Consider the following 20,940-nt stretch of genomic DNA (forward strand, 5'->3'; position numbering starts at 1 on the left):
AATGTCAAGTTATGTTTTTTTACTGTAAATTATACAATGACTTTTTTTTTCACTTCCAAAAACTCTTAATTTAACGGTATTTTACACTAAAATTACATTAAATGTACGGTAAGATCTATTACAGTTATTCCCCGTATATAGTACGGTAACTTTCTGTTAACCAAATAACAGTTTTTCACCATAGCATTTTTACAGTCTTTTACAGTATACGACTTCCCAAATCGTAAATACAAACTTCCAAGGAGGACTTGAATGCAACATTTCCTGTAAATGCACTAAAAGACTGTTTTCAGTCGAATGGTCTTATTTATTCATTCATTTAGACTTCTGACTATCTGTGAATACACTAACACTTTCAAAATCACAATAACCCCGCCTCTAATATGCAGCCTTAGGTGAAGGTAAAAACACTACCATCTGTTTTGAAGGAACAGATATGACACTGCTAATCGCTGTTAATCAGTCTTGACGTCTCATTGACATAATTTGGCATTTTAATGCTAGAGATTTATCACATCAGCTCTTGCCTGCAGCTGTCAAGGTTTCCTGAATGAAGGCAATGAGTGAAAGAACATTGGATGTGTTTTGGTCACTTTATATGCAGTAACTTGAGCTGTAAATTGGATTCCCCCGGGGAATAAGGAAGGTATTGATAATTCACTGAAGATTTGATTTGCATAGATAAGACCACTTGCAGTCAGGCTTTGGTTTTTGATTGATTTGGTTTTTGACGAATAAAAGTGCAGTGTACATTTGTTAGATCTTAAAGGGTTAGTTCACCCAAAAATTCTGTCATTAATTACTCACCCTCACGTCGTTCCAAACCCTTAAGACTTTCATCTTATCTTCAGAACACAAATTAAGATATTTTTGATGAAATCCAATAGCTTTGGGACCCCTCAATAGACTGCAATTTAATTACCACTTTCAAGGCCCAGAAAGGTATTAAAGACATTGTTAAAATAGTCCACATGACTACAGTGGCTCAACCTTAATGTTATAAAGCGACGAGAATACATTTTGTGCACAAAACAAGCGTAGGAGACTTGAAGAGAAGAAATTGTTGAATAAAGTCGTTATTTTTGTTTGTTTTTTGCGCACAAAAAGTATTCTTATCGCTTCATAACATTAAGGTTGAATCAGTGTAGTCACATGGACTATTTTAACGATGTCTTTACCTTTCTGGGCCTTGAAATTTGTTATAACGCTGCTGTGTATAGGGAGATCAGAAAGCTCTCGGATTTCATCAAAAATATCGTAATTTGTGTTCCGAAGATGAACGAAGGTCTTAGAGGTGTGGAATGACATGAAGGTGAGTAATTAATGACAGAATTTTCATTTTTGGGTGAACTAACCCTTTAACCTGGCACAGTGATTATTTCTCTTTGAACTGATTGTGTTTTAATGTGTTACTGTAGTGTTGTTGCAGATGTCTCTGTCCAGACATGCCCGTCTCTTTCATTTCATAGCCATCTTTGCACAGATGCGATCACATCCATGCTATATAATACAGTCATCTGTGGTTTAATTCAGTTTTTATATTAAAAGGTGTTTAAATTGTCATTGAACAAAGATGAAACACCTGTTTAGTGCCAATGCCGAAAAAACTTGTTAGCTTGGTTGAATACTAATAAGGTAGATGTTTGCCGCTAGGCTCTCACTAACCTCCCCCTGAACTGTGCTCATTTTTTTTCTCTAATCTTGGCGTCTCACATTGGCTCACTGCTGTAATCACCTCGTTCAGAACGATGGCGCTGCTTGAACGGCCCGGCTTACAGGGTCATTAGAACCAGGTAAATTATTCATTACAAAATGTGCCATCAAAGTGGAGCGCTAAGCACAGTGTTTCAGTCCTGCCAAGAGGCACAGTCATGTCTTCATATCTTTCCTCATTAAAATCTTTTACAGTCTAAGGCAAAGGTTGATGTTTATGACTTGTTTATTTTTTTATCCAATTAATTACATATGCTGATTTATCAAATAATCACATATATATTAAAGGGTTAGTTCACCTAAAAATTAAAATAATGTAATTTATTACTCACCGTCATGTCGTTCCACACCCATAAGACCTTCGTTCATCTTCAGAACACAAATTAAGATATTTTTGATGAAATCAAATGTTCATCGATGGCTCAGTGAGGCCTCTATTGCCAGCAATGTCACCGAACCTCTCAAGGTCCAGAAAGGTACTCAAAACATATTTAAAACAGTTCATGTGAGTACAGTGGTTTTTCCTTAATATTATAAAGCGACAAGAATACTTTGTGCGCCAAAAAAACAAAATAATGACTTTTTAACAATATCTAGTGATGGCCGATTTCAAAACACTGCTTTGAAGCTTAACGAATCTTTTGATTCGAATCAGTTGTTTAGAGTCATAAAGGTTTGGAAGGACACCAGGGTGAGTAAATGATGACAGAATGCTCATTTTGAACTGGATGATTTGGATCTCCCTTTAACTTTCAGTGTCTTTCAGTGTCAGTGTTGGCTTGATGCTATGGCACAAACCCATAACAAAAGCCTTGTAATGGAGATGTATAGTAATCAAACCAGGTGGAGCTTGAAATTGATGTATCAAGTTCACCGTATTAGCCAATTAATAAAGTTATTTTCAGTCGCATGATCACGGCGTGACCATATGGAAAGAAGGACATAAATGCTGGGATAGGTGAGATAATCAAGATTAATTGAACTAATGTTCCTGAAGAACTATCCCATTTGCTAATTTTCTCAGTTGCTGAGCACATCACTTAATTAAGAGGTAATTCGTCTTCCTGTACATACACAACGTGTCATACCTTATATTAATTGCGACGTTATGGTTGTAAATTAATGGAGTGTGAATAGATTTTCTTGATGGGGCAAATGCTAGTCTATAGTGCCCTTGTTCTAGATGAAAGTTATGGTTGATTAAATGAGTCTCAAGTTCTTACATGATACAGATGTACACTGTAACTTTTTACTGATAATTTTACACCATCTTCCAAACATTGAGCTATAGAATGCCTTTATAGTCAGTAAGATCCTATATATCCCACTTTAAATGGAACACAGCTTTATCTTGAAATGTCATTTTTATGTCAAGAAAGTTATGTAGATGTGAATTATGTAAATTATGTTTATTTAAATGATGGGTAATCAGATCCGCTGTACTTAACTTACCCAGTAAACTAGTTGTAATGCATTTTTTTTTTTTTTTTTAATTGCTAGTCTTTTTTTTGGGGAGTTTGACACACATGATGTGTACGGACTGAAACTGTTTTAATATTTTCTTAAAATATTTCAATATTTTAAAATACAGTTCAAATATTTTGATGTAATTTTTTACTATTTAATATTGCTGTTTTGTTAGTGTTTTTTGACGCATAATGTGAAGCACAATATGAAAGTTTTAATATATTCTTAAAATATTTAATTATTCCTAATTATAGTTAAAATATTTTAATATTTTTTCTATTTAAAATTTTGGAATTGTTCATGTGTTTTTTTTTTTTTTTTTTGTAGTTCTGTAGTTTGACGTTTGATACATAATTTATAAGATCTAAAAAAGTCGTAATATTTACTTAAATTATTTTAAATATTTTTAATACTAGTTCAAATGTCTTAATATTTGGTATTTTGGTTTTAATAATTAATGTATTCAACATGTCAAAGAAATATTATGGCACATGCCAACACTGCCACATGAGATCACAAGTTCACCACTTTTTTCTTTTGTTTTTTTGACTCATTGCTTGCCCTCTCAGTGTGAACTGCAAGTGTTGCTGTGTCCATAATGTTCACCATGTCTCACCAGGCTGACAGTGAAATAGAGAGACCAGATGCAGCACATTCCTGCTGACCTATTCGGTACCTACCGCTATAATGCCGCATAATTTAGCTCCTGTGTAGGTGACAAATGGCCCAACTCTGTGTTGGGTGCTAAAACCCCCTGTGATATATGACCATGCAAGTCTAATAAATCCCCCACATCATTCGTTCTGTGACGGCAATTCATCACCTGTGGGAGTTTAGTCTTGGGATTCCTATTGGATTTTTAATGAAAGAGAAGATAATGTGACTTAAAGTCAATGAGTTTTGTCGAATTTTTTTTCCCCCAAAACCCCACCCACACACAGAAAAACTCCACCTCTTCATTTTCCACTTTTTTTCTCATATTTCACCTCCCCAAGCACATGCAATTTTTTGGGCAGCCTCTGTTTTGTGTTTATATATATATATATATATATATATATATATATAAGAGGCCACGTATATAAGAGGTCGCATTAACCGAAAATTTTCTTTCATTGACTGAATTTTTGTAGAAAAATCTGAAAGTCGTCCATCATTTTGACAGATTACACTGAGTAACTTTTAACTGTAATTCCCACCCCTGTCCAGTTGGTGGCGGGTGCGCCCCAGTGTGGCAGCAGAGTGTGGGTTCAGCCTCCAGAGCAAAATTAAAACTGCCACGACAAGTCGTCTGTCTGATGCAAAGACGCAAAATGTAATGACAATTGCCTCTGCATCAGTCTCGCTTAAAGCCCGGAACACACCAAGCCAGCGCCGACGAACTAGTGGCGATGAAAGCAGACTGCGGGGTTGGCTCACGTCGGCAGCAAAGTTGCCCTGAGGCACCAAACCGACGCTCGACACCCGACGGCCAAGTAGCACGTCCGTTCTGCGCCTGTGTAAGAAGAAATGCCTTTCCGTACCAGCAGGTGGCAGTAGCTGAACAGCCAATCAGAATGATCAGATGGCCCGACTGACCGACGAGCTCCGATGCCGATGCAACATGTCGAATTGGCTGAAAAAAAGCCGACAAGGACCAACTTCAGCCGACGGTGCGGAACACACTGAGAAAACTTAGTCAGCCGATGAACAAAAACTGCCCGACGGCCAACCGTCGGCTTGGCGTGTTTCGGGCTTAACGTGTTTAATTACACACAGGCGAGCACCAAGTTTAAGTCCATGTGGACCAGGAGGAATATATATCTAATATAAAATCTGTACACTCTATGACTATTAATTTGTGATAAGTTATTCCCAGTTAATTGACTGTCCTGTACATTAGCAAAATTTCTGTGAAATTTTGTGCGCAAAAAAGGTCCATCGTCTATTGTCAATAGCAATGTTTGAAGCACAGCTCACAGGAGTCACTTTCAAACCAACCAGCTTTCTGTTGATCAACGCAGCAAATCTTGCATGGGGAAATCTTTCGCCCTCATGCGAAATTCCTTTTTGCATGGAATCCTATTGAAATGACTGGATTTTCTTCTGTCTGTCTTCTCAATTGACATTGTAATTAGCCAAATGAAGGCATTTTTAAAGAGTAAAACATATGCAATGAAAACAAGTTGTCATTTTCTGTATAAATGTATTTTATCACAAAATGTTGTACATGTGTACTCTTATGATCTATTCTACAAAGCGTAGTCCATCATAAACTTGACATTGTTTATTTTACCAATGATACAGCACAAGTAGTGTTGCTACAAGCCCACAATAAAAAGACTTGGCCACTGAGGCTTTACACTCTGTGTAAACAGTCAGGCCCAACCTTTCATGTGCTGTTCTTTGATCCTGCATGAAAGAGTATTTCTCTTCATGCTCCCCTGTGTAGTGTGACATTTAAACAATTAGTGGCTTTTTGGTAATCAATGTCAGATTTAGCAAGAAATGTCTTGAACCACAAACCACACTGAAATCCATTTAATAATGATCCAGTGGTGTGAGTCTGTATCAGATTGAGAGCGATATTAGACACACAGTCCAGTGCATCCCAAACCATTGCTCTTATCTCAAATTGAGTTTTTTGTCAAGTCTGTTTCTGGATCATTGGCTTTAGCCCTTGACCCCCAGATTGGTTTAATGTGTGAAGGTAATATCTCAGACTGCTGATTTCGTAATTTCCTGTAAAAGTGATCACTCCTCTGCAACATGCAAATGAACGAACAGGCCACTGCAGACACTATCAGGAGCAGCGCGGTGATGCTGATTATCAGTCCGTCATCGATACCAACATCTGTTTTTCCTATTAAAACCTCAGTGGTGCTGACATTAATGCAGTTTTTCAAATGTCTGCTTTGCAGGTCCGTAATTTCCACACACACCTCGTACTGCGTCAGTGGGTGCAAGTGTGTGAGGTTGAATGTTTTTACATCAGACAACACGTGTGCAGTGAACTGCAAGGAGCGGTGCTGGGATGTGGTTGACCACTTAATATTCGACACAAGACTGCCCTTGGGTGGCACCCAAGAAATCCTCACCGAATGTGGCTCAGTCCCTTTGACTTGGATGTGCAGGGATTCATTTGCCGGCAGTGGAAAGTACCCGTTTACAACTACGGAGACGGATCTCATATCAGCACCTATGAGGTTGTGGGCCACGCAGGTGTACTGCCCAGCTTCATTCTCTGTGATTCCATAAATGTCAAACGTTCCCTCAGGATGCAGGTGATACTTCTTGGAAACCATCTGAGGCGAGATCTTCTCTCCTGAAGGTGTGACCCAGTAGATCTCTGGTTCAGGATCGGCAAACGCCCTGCAGTGCAAAGACACAGAATGCCCGCTACCCACGTTAACCTGATCGGGAAGGCTTTCTGGGGAAATTATCGGCAGGCAGATATCTGCCATTTCACGGAAGTGAACATGCCTGACAAGACGACCTTCAAACTCTGAGGGCCCTGCGCATAAGAGGGCATCCGGTTCCATGAAGCGGACCTTGGTTTTGTTCATATTGATCCAGCGGATGACACAGTCACAGTAAATGGGGTTGGTGTGCATGCTCACCTCCTGAAGGTTAGGCAAGGATTCCACCGTGACGTGATGAAGGGCCCGGAGCGCATTGCTATTCAGCATCAAGGACTCTATCCTCGGGAGTTTGGAGAATGCATTTGGATGGATGTAGGAAAGTCGGGGGTTGTTCGTGGCTTCGATTTTGGTCAGCTCTGGTAGATTATGCATGGCAAAGCTGTCGATCGAAACTAACTCTGGCATGCTGTTAATACCAAGTTCTTTCAGATGGATCATGTCCACAAAGTCACCCCTTTTGATCCTCTCTATGGGATTCTTGTTAAGGTCCAGAAACTTGAGGTTCCGCACTTGTCTGAGAGCAGCTTGAGGTACTTTTGGAAACATATTATCATAGAATGACACGCTTTCCAGCTTATCGAGGCCAACCAGGGCACTGTCAGGGATTTCAGTGAGGTTCATTCTGGTTAGCACAAGACTGCGGAGATTGATAAGGGGCTTGAAATTCATGTCTTGTATTCTGGCAATTGGATTCTCTCCTATCATCAAGATTTCTAGCTGGGAAAGATCCCGGAACCACTCTGTTCTTATGGCCCTCAGCTGGTTTGAATTAAGATGGAGCCTCAAGAGCTTGTTAAGCCCTTGGAAAGCCTCTGCACTGATCAAGGAGAGTAGGTTATGGTTAACATAGAGCTCCTGTAAGTTTGGGAAGTGTGCAAAGCAATTATCATGAAGACTGCTTAGCCAGTTCTCCTCTATGTGCAAAGACAGAAGTTGTGGAAGGTGACCTAGATAGACATCACTCAATGAGGAAATGTTGTTTCGAGATAGGTCTACCTCGGTTAGGTTTACCAGATAGTCCAAGGGACTGTTGATCTTCGCGATGTTGTTGGCCTGTGATAGAAGTACTTGCGTGTCTAAGGGCAACCTCCCCGGCAGAGACAGAAGTCCTAGATCATTACAGTCCACAGTCGGAGCCTCGTTATACATGGACGAGGGAGAGAACCAGGGTCGGACTTCACATTTGCACGGCTTGAGGCACACAGCCCTCCTTTCAGAGTCCTGAACTGAGTTAGTCAGCGCAAGTCCTGCCAGCAAACAAACTGCAAACAGCAAATCTTTCATTTTGGTCCTACTCTCTTCAGCTTGTAATTGGTCCTTGTGGGGTCTGGTGTTAGAGGCGTTAAATTCACAAATACAGAATCATTTGTTATGACAACACGGTGTATTTCTGCTGATGGCAAGTCTGCCAAAGCTGCGACTTTGCCTGTTGTCGTCCTTCGAGGAGAGTTGCAACCTTTTAATTTACCCTGCTTTGGCTTGTCATGCAGACTGTATATGTGAAGGTCAGCTTATCCTTAGGGGAATGGAAAAATTGGAAAAAGTGGAAATATGCAGGGTGAGCTGAAGTTCCTCTGGAGGATTGACCACTTGTCTGCCATCGTTATTATGTTCAATCAGTCACACTCGTCACTTCCCATCTGAGGAAAATAAGAGACAGGAGAGAGGTAATGAATATTGTGTCACATTAACGTCAAGAAGAGCCATATTGGCATTTAGGAGCATGACGATATATTTAGGCCGTGTAAGTGAATGTATTATTGCTTTTTTGTGCCATCATTTAAAACATTATTGCTAGTTTGACCTATATGCCTACCCTTCTTACATATATCATGTGACCACTGGGAATTTTCTCGTAATATATTAAAATGCCAGGGGGCTTTTATGTACGTGAGGGCAGGTGTTAAGAAAATTTGCATAGATCACCACATTTCTGACTGATTAGCTTAAGACAGAAGTGTTTTACTCAGCTTGGGCTGTGCGTATAAGAGCATCAGTATGTAATGTCGTCATTTTGTAAGATAATGTGTGAAAAAATGTGGTTTATTTGGCGACTGACAGGCCAGACACTTAAATCTGTTGTAACATCCTTTCATTCCTACGCTATGATGCTTTATATATATAATAACTTGCTTTAACTGCATTTATATGAAGGCCAATTTAACAACTGTGATTCCTATCATACATAACACATTTAATTTGTGTTGTACATTTCTTTCGAACTTGTTATCTAAGTATACTAAGGGCATTGCTAACATTGATTTTTATTGTCTCATAAATAGACATTAAAGCCAGCTGAATGCACAGAGGGGCAATTATTCCACAATGAAGTGCTATCCCAAAGGGCTCTGTGATAACCACTGTATTTTGTCTCGCAGTGGCAGCTGCCAGTGGGCAAAGTCAGTTAATTAAGATGTTTTAAAATGTGCCTGTGAACTGCTTTGTACCTATTGTATGGTTGAGTAAAACTATATTTGAAATTTATTAAACATTGAGCAGCTCTGTGTGCATGTTTGTGCAATTTCAGTGGCATGAGCAGTGGTGGTCTGTAGATTGAAGCTTATTTCTGCCACTGAATAAAAAACAAAAAAGGTAATTGCAACTTTTTATCTCACAATTCTGACTTTTTTTCTCAGAATTGCGTGATATAAACTCGCAATTGCGAATTATAAAGTCAGAATTGCGAGATATAAACTCACAATTGCGTATCTCGCAATTCTGACTTTATAACGCAATTGCGACTTTATATGACGCAATTCTGACTTAATAACTCGCAAATTGTTTATATCTCGCAATTCTGACTTCATAATTCGCAATTGTGACTTTATATCACAATTCTAACTATAACTCGCAAATTGTTTGTATCTCGCAATTCTGAATTTTTAACTTGCAATTGCGACTTTATATCACGCAGTTCTGACTTTATAACTCGCAATTGTGACTTTATATCACACAATTCTGAGAAATATTTTTTCTCAGAATTGCGAGATGTAAACAATTATTCTTTTTGTTGTTGTTGTTCCATGGTGGAAACAAGCTTCCATAGTTATTCAATTGCATTTAATATAAATGATATTTTATCAAATTGATTGGGCGTCTTAAAAATGTAGCACTCTTGGATAGACTGATAACTCGATTACATAAATGGATTGCTGTGGACTGTGTTTTGTGATAAGGTTTATGTCCAATAATATTGATTGACAGCTAATATAAATACACAAATTCGGTGCTTACACAGAAAACCTCAGTGTATATTTGCTAGATCTTACTCCATACCTTGAAATTATGATTGGTTTGCAACCTTGAGGACAGAAAGCACAAAGCCGCCTGGCTGTGGTAGATGAAGCTGTCAGTATCACTATAGGAGCAGGTTTGCAAAAGAACCCCTGTAGGACAGTGTGCTTATGTTAGTCCGACTATGGCAGTGAGTCAACACAAGCAGGTGGGAGCATTTTTTTTCATCCTTTCTCCTTGCATAGCCATCTGTTTGGTCCTGTATTCCGCTTTTTGCCAGGATTGTGCAAAGATCACCATTCATCCTAACGACCATACAAATTATGAGGTTGTAAACTTGTTTCAGAAGCTGCTTACTGTCTGATGTACGAGAATTAGGTGGTGTTTTCCCATGTTGAGGAGAGACTAACAAAAAAAAGTATAGAAAAAAAAAAACATTGTACACATTGTATTGCGCACATCTTTCCAGTCTCTACTAGAATCTTCCTTTCTTTTATTTATACAGTGTTGGAAAGTCTGATTTGTTTCAATGAATCGGTTCATTAAAGAACAGATCAAAAAGAAATGACTCGGTTCAAGTTTCTGCATATTTCATAATTAAATTTATATGAAGTCATAAATATATGACTTTGACTTTAACTGGCCAAATTTATGTCTCGTGATTTAAAGCAGCTTACCCAACAGTTATTTTTCTAAAATAGCTGAATTATTTAATGGATAATAAACTGCCATTATCTGTAGAGAACGTGCATTACATGACACTTTGTTGCTATGACAAGTGCAGCATGGATGCACCGAGCTCAACGTAAGTGTGAACAAGTCATGATACACACACACACAAGGACACACGTCTCGGTTGCTCTCTCCATCTCTCCCATTTCTGTCTATTTACTGTTAAGTGCTTTGCTATGAAGATGCCCTCACATGCTAATTTTATTTGTTCATGTATGTGTCCTTCTTAACTAAGAGAGCCCTCAGCTGCAGTTCAGGAGTGTTGTGTTCACTTCATTATGTGAAATAGGGATTTGAAATAGTAGAGAGTGCTTCTATAGCTGAATGCTGGAAAGGGTCAAAGGGGCAGACTATTTCTGTCCAGTATACTTGCATCATTGGTCAACACATGCTTTAAGTATGCACACAGTATCTTGCAAGATGTATATAATGTAAATTAAATGCTAATATGATATGCGATTAATTGTGGTTTACACAACAGTTATTGCTGGTCCTCATATCGTATTTGACATGTGGTGTTATCTTAATCAAAAATAAATGTGTATAAAATATTTATTATCTGGGAAATATTTACTTTTTATTAAGTTGACACAGTGTTCTTTTTCAACCCACCATTAGAGTAGTACATGTAAGATGTATAATCCTGAAAGTAAACGTAAACTATGAACTACTTTCAGTAGAATAAAATAACTGATTAAAAAAGATGATTTTAGAAAGCAGAATGAATTCGTATTAATGTCAAATTTTAACTTAGTTATTTTATATTAAAGTATTTTAAGATTTATTTTTATAAGTGTATTATTTAAATATATATATATATATATATATATATATATATACAGTCAAACCAAAAATTATTCAGACATTTTTGATATTTTTGATATATTTTTGCTAGTGGGTGCAGGACACTATAGTTAATTTATGCAAGTGAGGATAGCAAAATAAAGTAAACTGTAACATATTATACCCAAAAATTCTTCATACAGTGGACTACCAGTAAAATTGATAAAAATTTGGGACCAAAAATTATTCAGACACTTTGACCTGACCATGTTTTGCTTAAGTGTTATCTTAAGATTAATTTTACCTGACACAGTTTAACTCTGAGATCTTGTCATATTTTATTACCATTTTTTTTTTAGATGTTCAAGGTTTCTGAATAAATTTTGGTTTGACTGTATATATTCTGTATGTATTTTAAACTTATTATTATATTATTATTTACTTTATCTAGCACTTTTTGTGGATACCATGTGTGCCTGCATTACTTGACTTGTTTATTGAACTATTTAAAAATGTATCATATTCAGTAGAAAACTCTTGCTTGTGAAATTCAACATTTCTACAGTTTTATTATAGTATTATTTTTGTACTATTATAGTATTTATTAATATATTGAATCAGCTTTAATTTTTTTAATTTTAGTTTAAGTTTTAGTAATTTTGTTATGTGCTTTTGGCATTTTTAAATACTTCTATTTAGCCATAATTTAGTAAGTTTTAGTACTTTTAGTACTTACACTTATTTCAGTTAGTTACAAAGGTAATATTTCTAAGATTTTTTATCTAATATATATTTGTTGTTGTTTTTTTTTGTTTTTGTTTTTTTTTACTATTTTTTAATAGTTTTAGATTTTTTGTTTTAGTTAACAATAATAGTTAACAAGCATGAAGTTACTAGAACAAATGACATAAACAAATGGGCAGCTAATTTGTGCACTGCTAACTAAGGGGGGCGTTTACACGACACACTAAAACGGAAAACTATTTATGCGTTTTGGCAGTCCAATTATATAGATTTTGGGGACCTGAAAATGCAAACTTTTGAAAAAGGTTTCAAAGTGCAAGTTTTTTAAAAACAATACCGTTATGGTCTCCGCGTACTGTAAAATACAAAACCGCAAATTTGTGAAAACGGTGATATTATGCACATGCGTATTACGTGTTCAGTCTATAGGCGTGTATTGTTCAAAGATACATCGCCACCTACTGGCCTGGCATGAATAATACAGCATTTTTAGTCGTTTTCGCGGATCCGTGTGAACTGGAATCGTTTTGACAATGTTGTCGTCTGTACGCGAAAATCGCAAAAGGAAAAACGTTTAGTACATCATTGTCGTGTAAACGTACCCTAAAACGTTTACAAAAGAAGCCAAAGCTGGATGTAATGTTGGAATTACCAAACAAACACAGACAAGTGGAGTGATACATACTGGCTTGCCCTTCCCACAATGAAATCTGTCAAAATCCCGCCATATTTTAAATATGAAGTATGTTTCGATTGGCTGAGGGGAACTGGCTAAAGAAGTTGTTTGTGTTTAGTACTCAGTTTTTTTTCTAAGAGTGTTTTTTTTTTTTTTATTGAAAGTTTGTAGTGTGTTTTGTCCGAACAAGTCCAACAGCAGTTCCTCTGTCTATATGCATGAATCACATTTTTGTTGACAACCGGTCCTTTCCTAGAGTCAAAAGTCCAACCACTTTACCTTAAATATTTATGATTCGCCTCCTTTAGAGAAAGTACTCATGAAACTAACACACATAGACACACATACTCTCTCCTGGCTTTCCATCCTCTCGTCTAATGCAACAGACACCACATAAAGTGGTCCTGCTGCGCTATGTTTTATTCACAAGGCTGGAATGAATAGAAATCTCGCCGTACTTCGGCAGTAGAGCAGCGCACTCCTAGTGAAGCGTGTGCGGGGAGACATCACGAATTGGAGGTGACACCTTGTCACATTACGATGGCATAACGCAGACTGCGAAACGCCTTCCCCTCTGGTTTGTGTTTAGGGAGTGGAGTGGATCTGAGGGGGCTGCTCAGGTTTTGTTTCATACCACACAGTGAGTGAAAGCAAGAGTGAAAAACGTGTGCGGCGAGCTGAATACTTAAAAACACAGCAACGGCAGACTCTAGTGACGGTGAAGTTAATGGGCTATACGTTTAGCCCTTGACCAATTGAGTCCACCTGTATGGTTACTTGTCCAATAACAGAAATATTAGCTGTTGGAACAAAGAGGAAACGTTTAGCTGTTTTTTCATCTCACCTTCCACTTTGGGTTTAATTCATTTACAGAATTCTGTAGCTGATCTATCGAAATTTTCTTTTGCTTTTAGTTAACAATCTCTGTAAGTTGACTTGTCCAGTATTACACTACGTACTGTACAACTAGTTATCACACTGTGAATATATCTGCTGGTTAAAAGAGTTTTATTCTATTCTGTACTATTCTATTCTACTCTACTCAATTCTATTATTCTTTTGTGTTCTTTTCTAATTTGATCTATTCTGTTCTGCTATGTTCAATTCTGTTCTGTTGAGTTGTATTTTATTCAGTTTTATTGTGTTCTGTTATCAATTCTATAGTGTCTGCTCTTTTACATTTTTTATATATATTATCCCATTCTGTTCTAGTTCATTCTGTTTAAATATATTCGGTTTACTCTATTTTGTTCTGATTACTAATATTATCTTCCGTTTCCTTCTGCATTATTCTATTGTTTTATTTTAATGTATCTGTTGTATTCATTGTTTTTTTCTGATCTGTTAATCAATTCTGTTGTTTTGTTTTGTTTTATTCCATTCTGTTCTATCTATTATATTTTATTCTACTCAATTCTGTTATTCTTTTGTGCTCTTTTACTAATTTACTAAATGCTGTTCAATTTTGTTCTGTTGAGTTGTATTTTATTGTTTTATTCATCAATTCTAGTGTTTTATATTCTATACTGTTCTATTTTCTGCTCTATTATATTTTGTTCTGCTGTTCAATTCTACTCTGTTCTACCTTTTTTTCTTTCATCCCATTCTAGTTTATTCTTCTTTTTTTAATATATTCTGAATACAATAAATTAAAAGAATTAGAACAAAATAGAGTAGCTATTATAGATTCTTTTAATTTATTGTATTCTCTTCTATTTCATTCTGCATTATTCTATTCAGTTTATTTCTGCTGTATTCTATTGTTCTATTTTAATTTCTCTCTTGTATTCGTTGTTTTTTTCTGATCTGTGGTATTCAATTCTGTTCTATCTATTCTGTTCTATACTATTCTATTCTACTCTACTCAGTCCTAAAATTCTTTTCTACTCTTTTCTAATTCGTTCCATTCTGTTCTGCTATGTTTAATTCTGTTTTATTCTGATTATTCAATTATATTGTGTTTTCTATTCTGTACTGTTCTAAATTCTGTTCTATTCAGTTCTAATTTATGTTCCGTTCTGTTCTGCTGTGCTCCGTTCTACTCTGTTTTGCTTTTTCTCTTTTATTCTGTTCTATTTCTTCTGTTTTTAATATATTCTATTCTCCTCTGCTCCTCTATTTCATTTTGTTTATTCATTAGTTTTCTATTTTATTTTCTGTTTATTTCTTCTGCTTTTTTCCTGTTATGTGTTTTCAATTCTATTCAATTCTATTTTGTTCTGCACTATTCTGTTCCATTCTATCCTGTTTGTTTCATTCTATTCCATTGTTTGCTCTATTATATTCTATTCTTTGATTCTATTCTGTTCACATACTATACAACAAGGTAACCAAGTTTATTTTATGAGCTACGTGAGTGTTTTTTCCCCAGCATGCTGTAATATATCAGTATTGCTTCCTATAACACTACATGGTGTCACTTCAAATGCCTGGTGTGAAGTATAATTAGCTAAGATACTACGCTGACACAGGCACCGACAGAGAGTGTGTGTGTGTGTGTGCGCGCGCGCACGCGCGCGCATGTGTGTGTGTGTGTGTGTGTGTGTGCGTGTTATATAGTCCTACATCTCTCACCTGCTCCACACTGCCGGCGAACACACCGCATGACAGCAATTAATTATGCCTCAGCACTGCTGACAGAATCCCTATAGATATATCAGCTATTTCTGTCGCATATTCTTCAGCCCTGTCTCAAGACATGTTAGCATTTTTTCTTCTATTGTCCCTATTGATTTCTCTCTCTCTCTCATCTCTTTGCTCCCATCTACACTTTGTTCATACACATGAGGCACGGGCATATGCCATAAATCAGAGGTGCTTAGACTATATGTCCCTTTTCGGCTTCTTCCATGTCCCTTTTTAACCTGTATTATTGCATTTTGATTCCAAACCAAAAACACAAACTTTTAACCACTACTATAAGATCCCTGAATGTCCTATAACTATGCTAAAGTAAACTGAAGTTCATAGCCGGTTTGTTTTATATTGCTGCATCACAACCTTACGCTCAGTTTGTAGATGTTTTGTTCTATTTTAGGCTGCAGGGTTAAACAGTATGTCTTCTTTACAGCAGAACGAAATGACGTCTTTCCACTCTGTTAAAGTGAGGTGCTATACAAGCTGTAGCTTAACATATTTTTGTTACTTTTCACTGTAAAGCTTGATGTGATAGTCACAAATTTTACACAGAGTGATACAGCAAGATGTACAGTATGAGACCATTTTATGAGGGTTGACTGTGCATAAACAAAGCTAATTGTCCAGAAATAATTCTAAAGATTTGCTTTAATGTTAAGGTAATGTTTAGGTAACATCCAGGTGAGTATGTGCAAGTTTGACTGAAAGTTGCTGCCTGAATCCTCAATTTTGAAACATTTATCATACAAGTATACTGATAACTTTTACTAAGCTTTTCTTCAGAATTATATAATAATATTAATATATATTCTCAAATTGGTTACAGAAAACATTGTGGTCACTTATATTACTCCCACTGGCAAATTTATGGGTTTCTAAAATCCCTTGCGGTACCAAAAATCAATAATTTTCTCTTGGTCACATTCTCAGTTATTCCTCCCCTTGATACCTGTAGAGTCTCTGCGTGAGATTACGACATTTCTAACGCGGATGCGCAGAGCTTTTTTAATCAAAAACGTTTGAAACGGATGATAAAAAATACATTTAGAAGTGATTTTTATACTCATTGGTGCTTATTTAAACATTCAGAGGGCGCATACAGTATGTTAGGCTTAGACCTCTGCAATGGCACGCTATTAAAAACCCCCATCACAGGATGCACATGAGTCATGAGAGCGTGAGAGAGTCGCGCTTACCGGAGAGAATGAGATTCCTTGTTTCAGACGCATAATGTATTCCTTTCCTCTCAATCGCGGGCTCGAGCTCCAGACTTGTGGGGTTATTATCGTGTTTTAGGTCCAAGTGAATGTTAGCTTTATTTGAGTGTGTGAGAGATGTGGAGTCTCTCTCCATACGGCTTTACTGGAAAAGATGCTGAGCACACCGCTGACTGAGGACCGGAGAAGCGCGTATCCATCCAGCTCTCTGTGCCGCGCTCCTAATGATACACACATGCTCGTGCGCGCACCCTCCACCCAGTCTCCCCGGGGACAGGCAAATTTCTGCCTGTCGTTCGCGCGTTTGGTGCAAGCTGATTGGTCAAGCCGAGCTGTCAGTCAGGTGAGGGCTCCCTCATACATATATGAGCTAGAAGGGGGCGGGCCTACTACGTCGCTCCATTTTAATAATATTTTCATACTCCCACTTTCTCTCTATCTTTGCCTTGTCAACTTAATCTCTATTTGTCGCTGCGCTCTGCCCGTGAGGCTACGTCTCTGATAAAGATGCGCTATTTGAATATTCAATTCAAATGCTGTAGTGTAGACTAATGGTTCTCAGGCGGTTTTGCCCAGATTTTACATATATATGCATTTAGCATTGTTTCCCTGCTGTTGAACCACCATTTAAAGGGTTAGTTTACCCAAAAATGAAAATTCTGTCATTAATTACTCACCCTCATGTCGTTCCACACCCGTAAGACCTTCATTCATCTTTGGAACACAAATGAAAATATTTTTGATAAAATCTGATGGCTCAGAGAGGCCTCCATTGCCAGCAAGATAATTAACACTTTGAGATGCCCAGAAAGCTACTAAAGACATATTTAAAACAGTTCATGTGACTACAGTGGTTCAACCTTAATGTTATGAAGTGAAGAGAATACTTTCTGTGCACCAAAAAAAAAAAAAAAATAATGACTTTATTCAAAAATATCTAGTGATGGGTGATTTCAAAACACTGCTTCATGAAGCTTCGAAGCTTTACGAATCTTTTGTTTCAAATCAATGGTTCGGAGCATGTATCGAACTGCCAAAGTCACGCCCCCCAGTGGTGAACCATTGAAATTTCGAAACGCTTATGACGTAACAAAGCCTTGTTCACTGCAATATTTTCGCAGTTTGATACGCGCTCCGAACCACTGATTCGAAACAAAAGATTCGTAAAGCTTCGAAGCTTCATGAAGCAGTGTTTTGAAATCGCCCATCACTAGATATTTTTTAATAAAGTCATTATTTTGTTTTTTGTTGGTGCACAAAAAGTATTCTCGTCACTTCATAACATTAAAGTTGAACCACTGTAGTCACATGAACTGTTTTAAATATGTCTTCAGTAGCTTTTTGGGCATCTGAAAGTGTTAATTATCTTGCTGTCAATGCAGGCCTCACTGAGCCATCGGATTTTATCAAAAATATCTTAATTTGTGTTCAGAAGATGAATGAAGGTCTTACGGGTGTGGAACGACATGAGGGTGAGTAATTAATGACAGAATTTTCATTTTTGGGTAAACTAACCCTTTAATAACCACTGGACTAATTCTGAATGTGTTTAAAACATTTATTGAAGCATTTTTAAACTATTTTTGGAAGCTTTTTATTTTTGAAAACATTTTTTGCACATTTTTCCAGTCTGGACAAAAGTTTTTGTGAAGATATAATCAATTTATGGAAGCCTTTAGATAAGTCACTCTTAACGCACACTCAACTGGGCTCTTGCAGTTGCTGCAAAATCTTACTTGACAAATCAGAATATATTCTCCCAGCATGCCATATGTAACACTTGAGATAAACACCAACAACTTTCAGGCCTGCAGAAGTAATGAAAAGCACAAATCAGGCTGAGCGTCAGGGCTGTTGCAGAGGAGGGGTGTGTGTTTGTGTGTGTGTATGACGGATGGAGGCTGCGCTAGAGCTGTCTGAAGCTTTAACGCCGCATACTGTAGGTTGTGACAGGAAGCTGTACAGTGGCGTTCATTGAATTTTCTTTTCTTTTTTTTTTAAATCTGAAAATAAATTTTAAATTAAATAAATAAATGAATTTTAAAACAGAAATGTTATGGCAAAAAGAGTAGTCCCTTTTTGGGACCCCATATAGGTACTGTAGGTCAACAAAAAACTCTAAATATGTAGTTAAAGTTGGCATGTGGTTTGCTATTGGTTGATCTCATGTGAGTGACAGGTTGATCCCGCCCTCACGCCATTAAACACATCATCAGAGAAGAGATCACGGAAAGATAGAGGGGAAGTTATTTTGATTAAACATTACAAGGGCACATGAATTAAAAACAATGATGTGCAAAGATAAATAATATATAATAAATACTGCGATATTCCATAAAAAAAAAAAAAAATTGTCCATTTTGATTTCATGTTGACTTTAAAAACTAGCTTTAGAATAAACACAAACTTTATTCAATAAAAAATAACACAAAATGTCTTACTGATATCTTGTAACAGGTTTGGTTCATAGGTGCCTAGATTTTCAAGACATGGTGTTCAAACTGTCACAAAGAAAGTAGGCAATTTTTCACTGAAGTGCTTGCTCAGCATTTGAGAGACGTTTGGCACCGAAGTACACACTTCAACCGTGAGTAGTCATCTTATAAGAAGTCTTACAGGGTGTGTTGCAGCTGAGAAAGCGTTCTTGCGGAAAGGCAACAAGCAGAAAAGATTACCGTACACAAAATTCCATAAAGCATGGAGTGACAACCAGTGGCAGAAGGTTTCAGAAAGGGATGAGATGAGAAGTTTGCAGTCTCCCTAAAGACGAGGTTGTGCCTCAGTCACGGTCATTGGGGACTTTGGTATCAAATTGTTTTAAAAAAACGGGCGTCTATCAGTGGATCCCTAATATATCCACTCAAAGATGGATCCGCTGATAGACGCCTGCTTTCAAACGCTCCCGTGTGTATCTGTGTAATCGCCTAATGAAGAGCATCATTGATGTCTATTTACAACATGTTTTGGAAGCGTTGATCATTGTATTCAATTACAGACATATCTGTTGAGTGCGTGAACACAATGGCCAATCAGAGGTGTTTAAGAATCCAGTCAACAGTGCTCAAAATTCTAGGGGGAAATGCTGGTCTTGTCACATTTCTAAAATTTTGAAGTCGGTACTTTTGACAACCCTAGATGGTTCAGGTGAAAATTGATGGGAAGAATATTTCAAAACTGGCCTCAACATGAGTGAAGCTGTGTGGGATCAGAAAACCTGGAAGTTAGGGAAAAAAAATGGAATTATAATTATAACTTTAAAGGGTCATGGAAAAGGAATTGTATTTGACTGTGCAATGTATTATGATTATCTATAATGTCTATAATATGATCGATCTATGATATAATATGGTTTTTATAGTATTATTTATATACTATTGTAGTATTTATTAATATTTTGAATTATCTTAGTTTTTTTAAATGTAGTTTTCATTTTAGTTTTAGTAAATTTAATTAAACTTGACATTTTTTATTATTATTTTGTTTTTGTTTTTTAAGTTTTAGGAATTTTAGTACTACAACTTTTTTATTTTAGTAATTTTTTATTTTATTTTTAATAAATATTTATATTTAATTTCTACTTTAGTTAAATTAACAAAAAATATGTTTAATAGTTTCATTTTTTGTTAGCAATACTGGTTTTGAAAAATCCGTATTCAATAATCACACATAATTGGAACAATCATGGAAAATGTATGGAAATTCAATATTGTAATCTATGGAAGCCCGTTTCAGCAAAAATTAAAGATGAAAATAATAAATTAAGCCACATTATGAATTCACGAAAATTATGAGATTACGAAAATTGCAATTACGAAAAATAAATGTTCTACATATTAAGTCACATTATGACATAAAGTTTTGGGCAGGCTGGAAATGGGCTTCTATAACAAACAAACAAAAAAAACCCAGCCAAAATTCATAGAAGAGTAAATGCATAACATTCAAGGATTTTTTGTTTTTGTTTTTGTCTTTTTCTTTGCCTAGACAATGTCTCAAATGATTATACTAACTGAATCAAGTGAAATATGATCTAATAATATTGCGCACCCCAAAAATCAAGAGTTTTGACATTTCATAGAGTCTTTTCTTGACTTACTCCAGCAGATAAGACCCATCTGGTCTCCGAAAACTGTCCCTAATGCCCCATAATCCACTGAGCTCAGCAGCATCCTCAAATAAACCAAGAGTAGTTCTGTCATCAGTATGCAAATGCTGTTGCCAGTCGTACCATCTCATATCTGTTCACTCCTCCTTTAGGAGCCCGAAGAACCCTCAGCAGAAGATCATCAAACGGGTCATTGGGATCGAGGGTGACTTCATCAAGTAAGTTTTTTGGAAA

General features: G+C 36.7%; 2 protein-coding genes across 4 annotated transcripts in view; one reads left to right on the top strand and one right to left on the bottom strand.

The window, feature by feature from the left end:
• immp2l (inner mitochondrial membrane peptidase subunit 2) overlaps positions 1-20,940 on the top strand; it is a 104,723-nt gene that overhangs the window by 68,077 nt on the left and 15,706 nt on the right. For all 3 annotated transcript variants that reach the window (XM_051884261.1, XM_051884263.1, XM_051884262.1), the window contains one exon: positions 20,859-20,924. In XM_051884261.1, coding sequence (XP_051740221.1) covers positions 20,859-20,924 — 66 coding nt within the window. The remainder of the gene's footprint in view (positions 1-20,858; positions 20,925-20,940) is intronic.
• lrrn3a (leucine rich repeat neuronal 3a) lies at positions 5,335-16,902 on the bottom strand. Its single transcript, XM_051884248.1, has 2 exons — positions 16,581-16,902; positions 5,335-8,218 (listed from the first exon to the last, which is right to left on the bottom strand). The coding sequence occupies exon 2, from the start codon at positions 7,860-7,862 to the stop codon at positions 5,787-5,789; it is 2,076 nt and encodes a 691-aa protein (XP_051740208.1). The 5' UTR covers positions 7,863-8,218; positions 16,581-16,902; the 3' UTR covers positions 5,335-5,786.

The sequence above is a fragment of the Ctenopharyngodon idella genome, chromosome 24, assembly GCF_019924925.1.
Source record: "Ctenopharyngodon idella isolate HZGC_01 chromosome 24, HZGC01, whole genome shotgun sequence".
Lineage (NCBI taxonomy): Eukaryota > Metazoa > Chordata > Actinopteri > Cypriniformes > Xenocyprididae > Ctenopharyngodon > Ctenopharyngodon idella.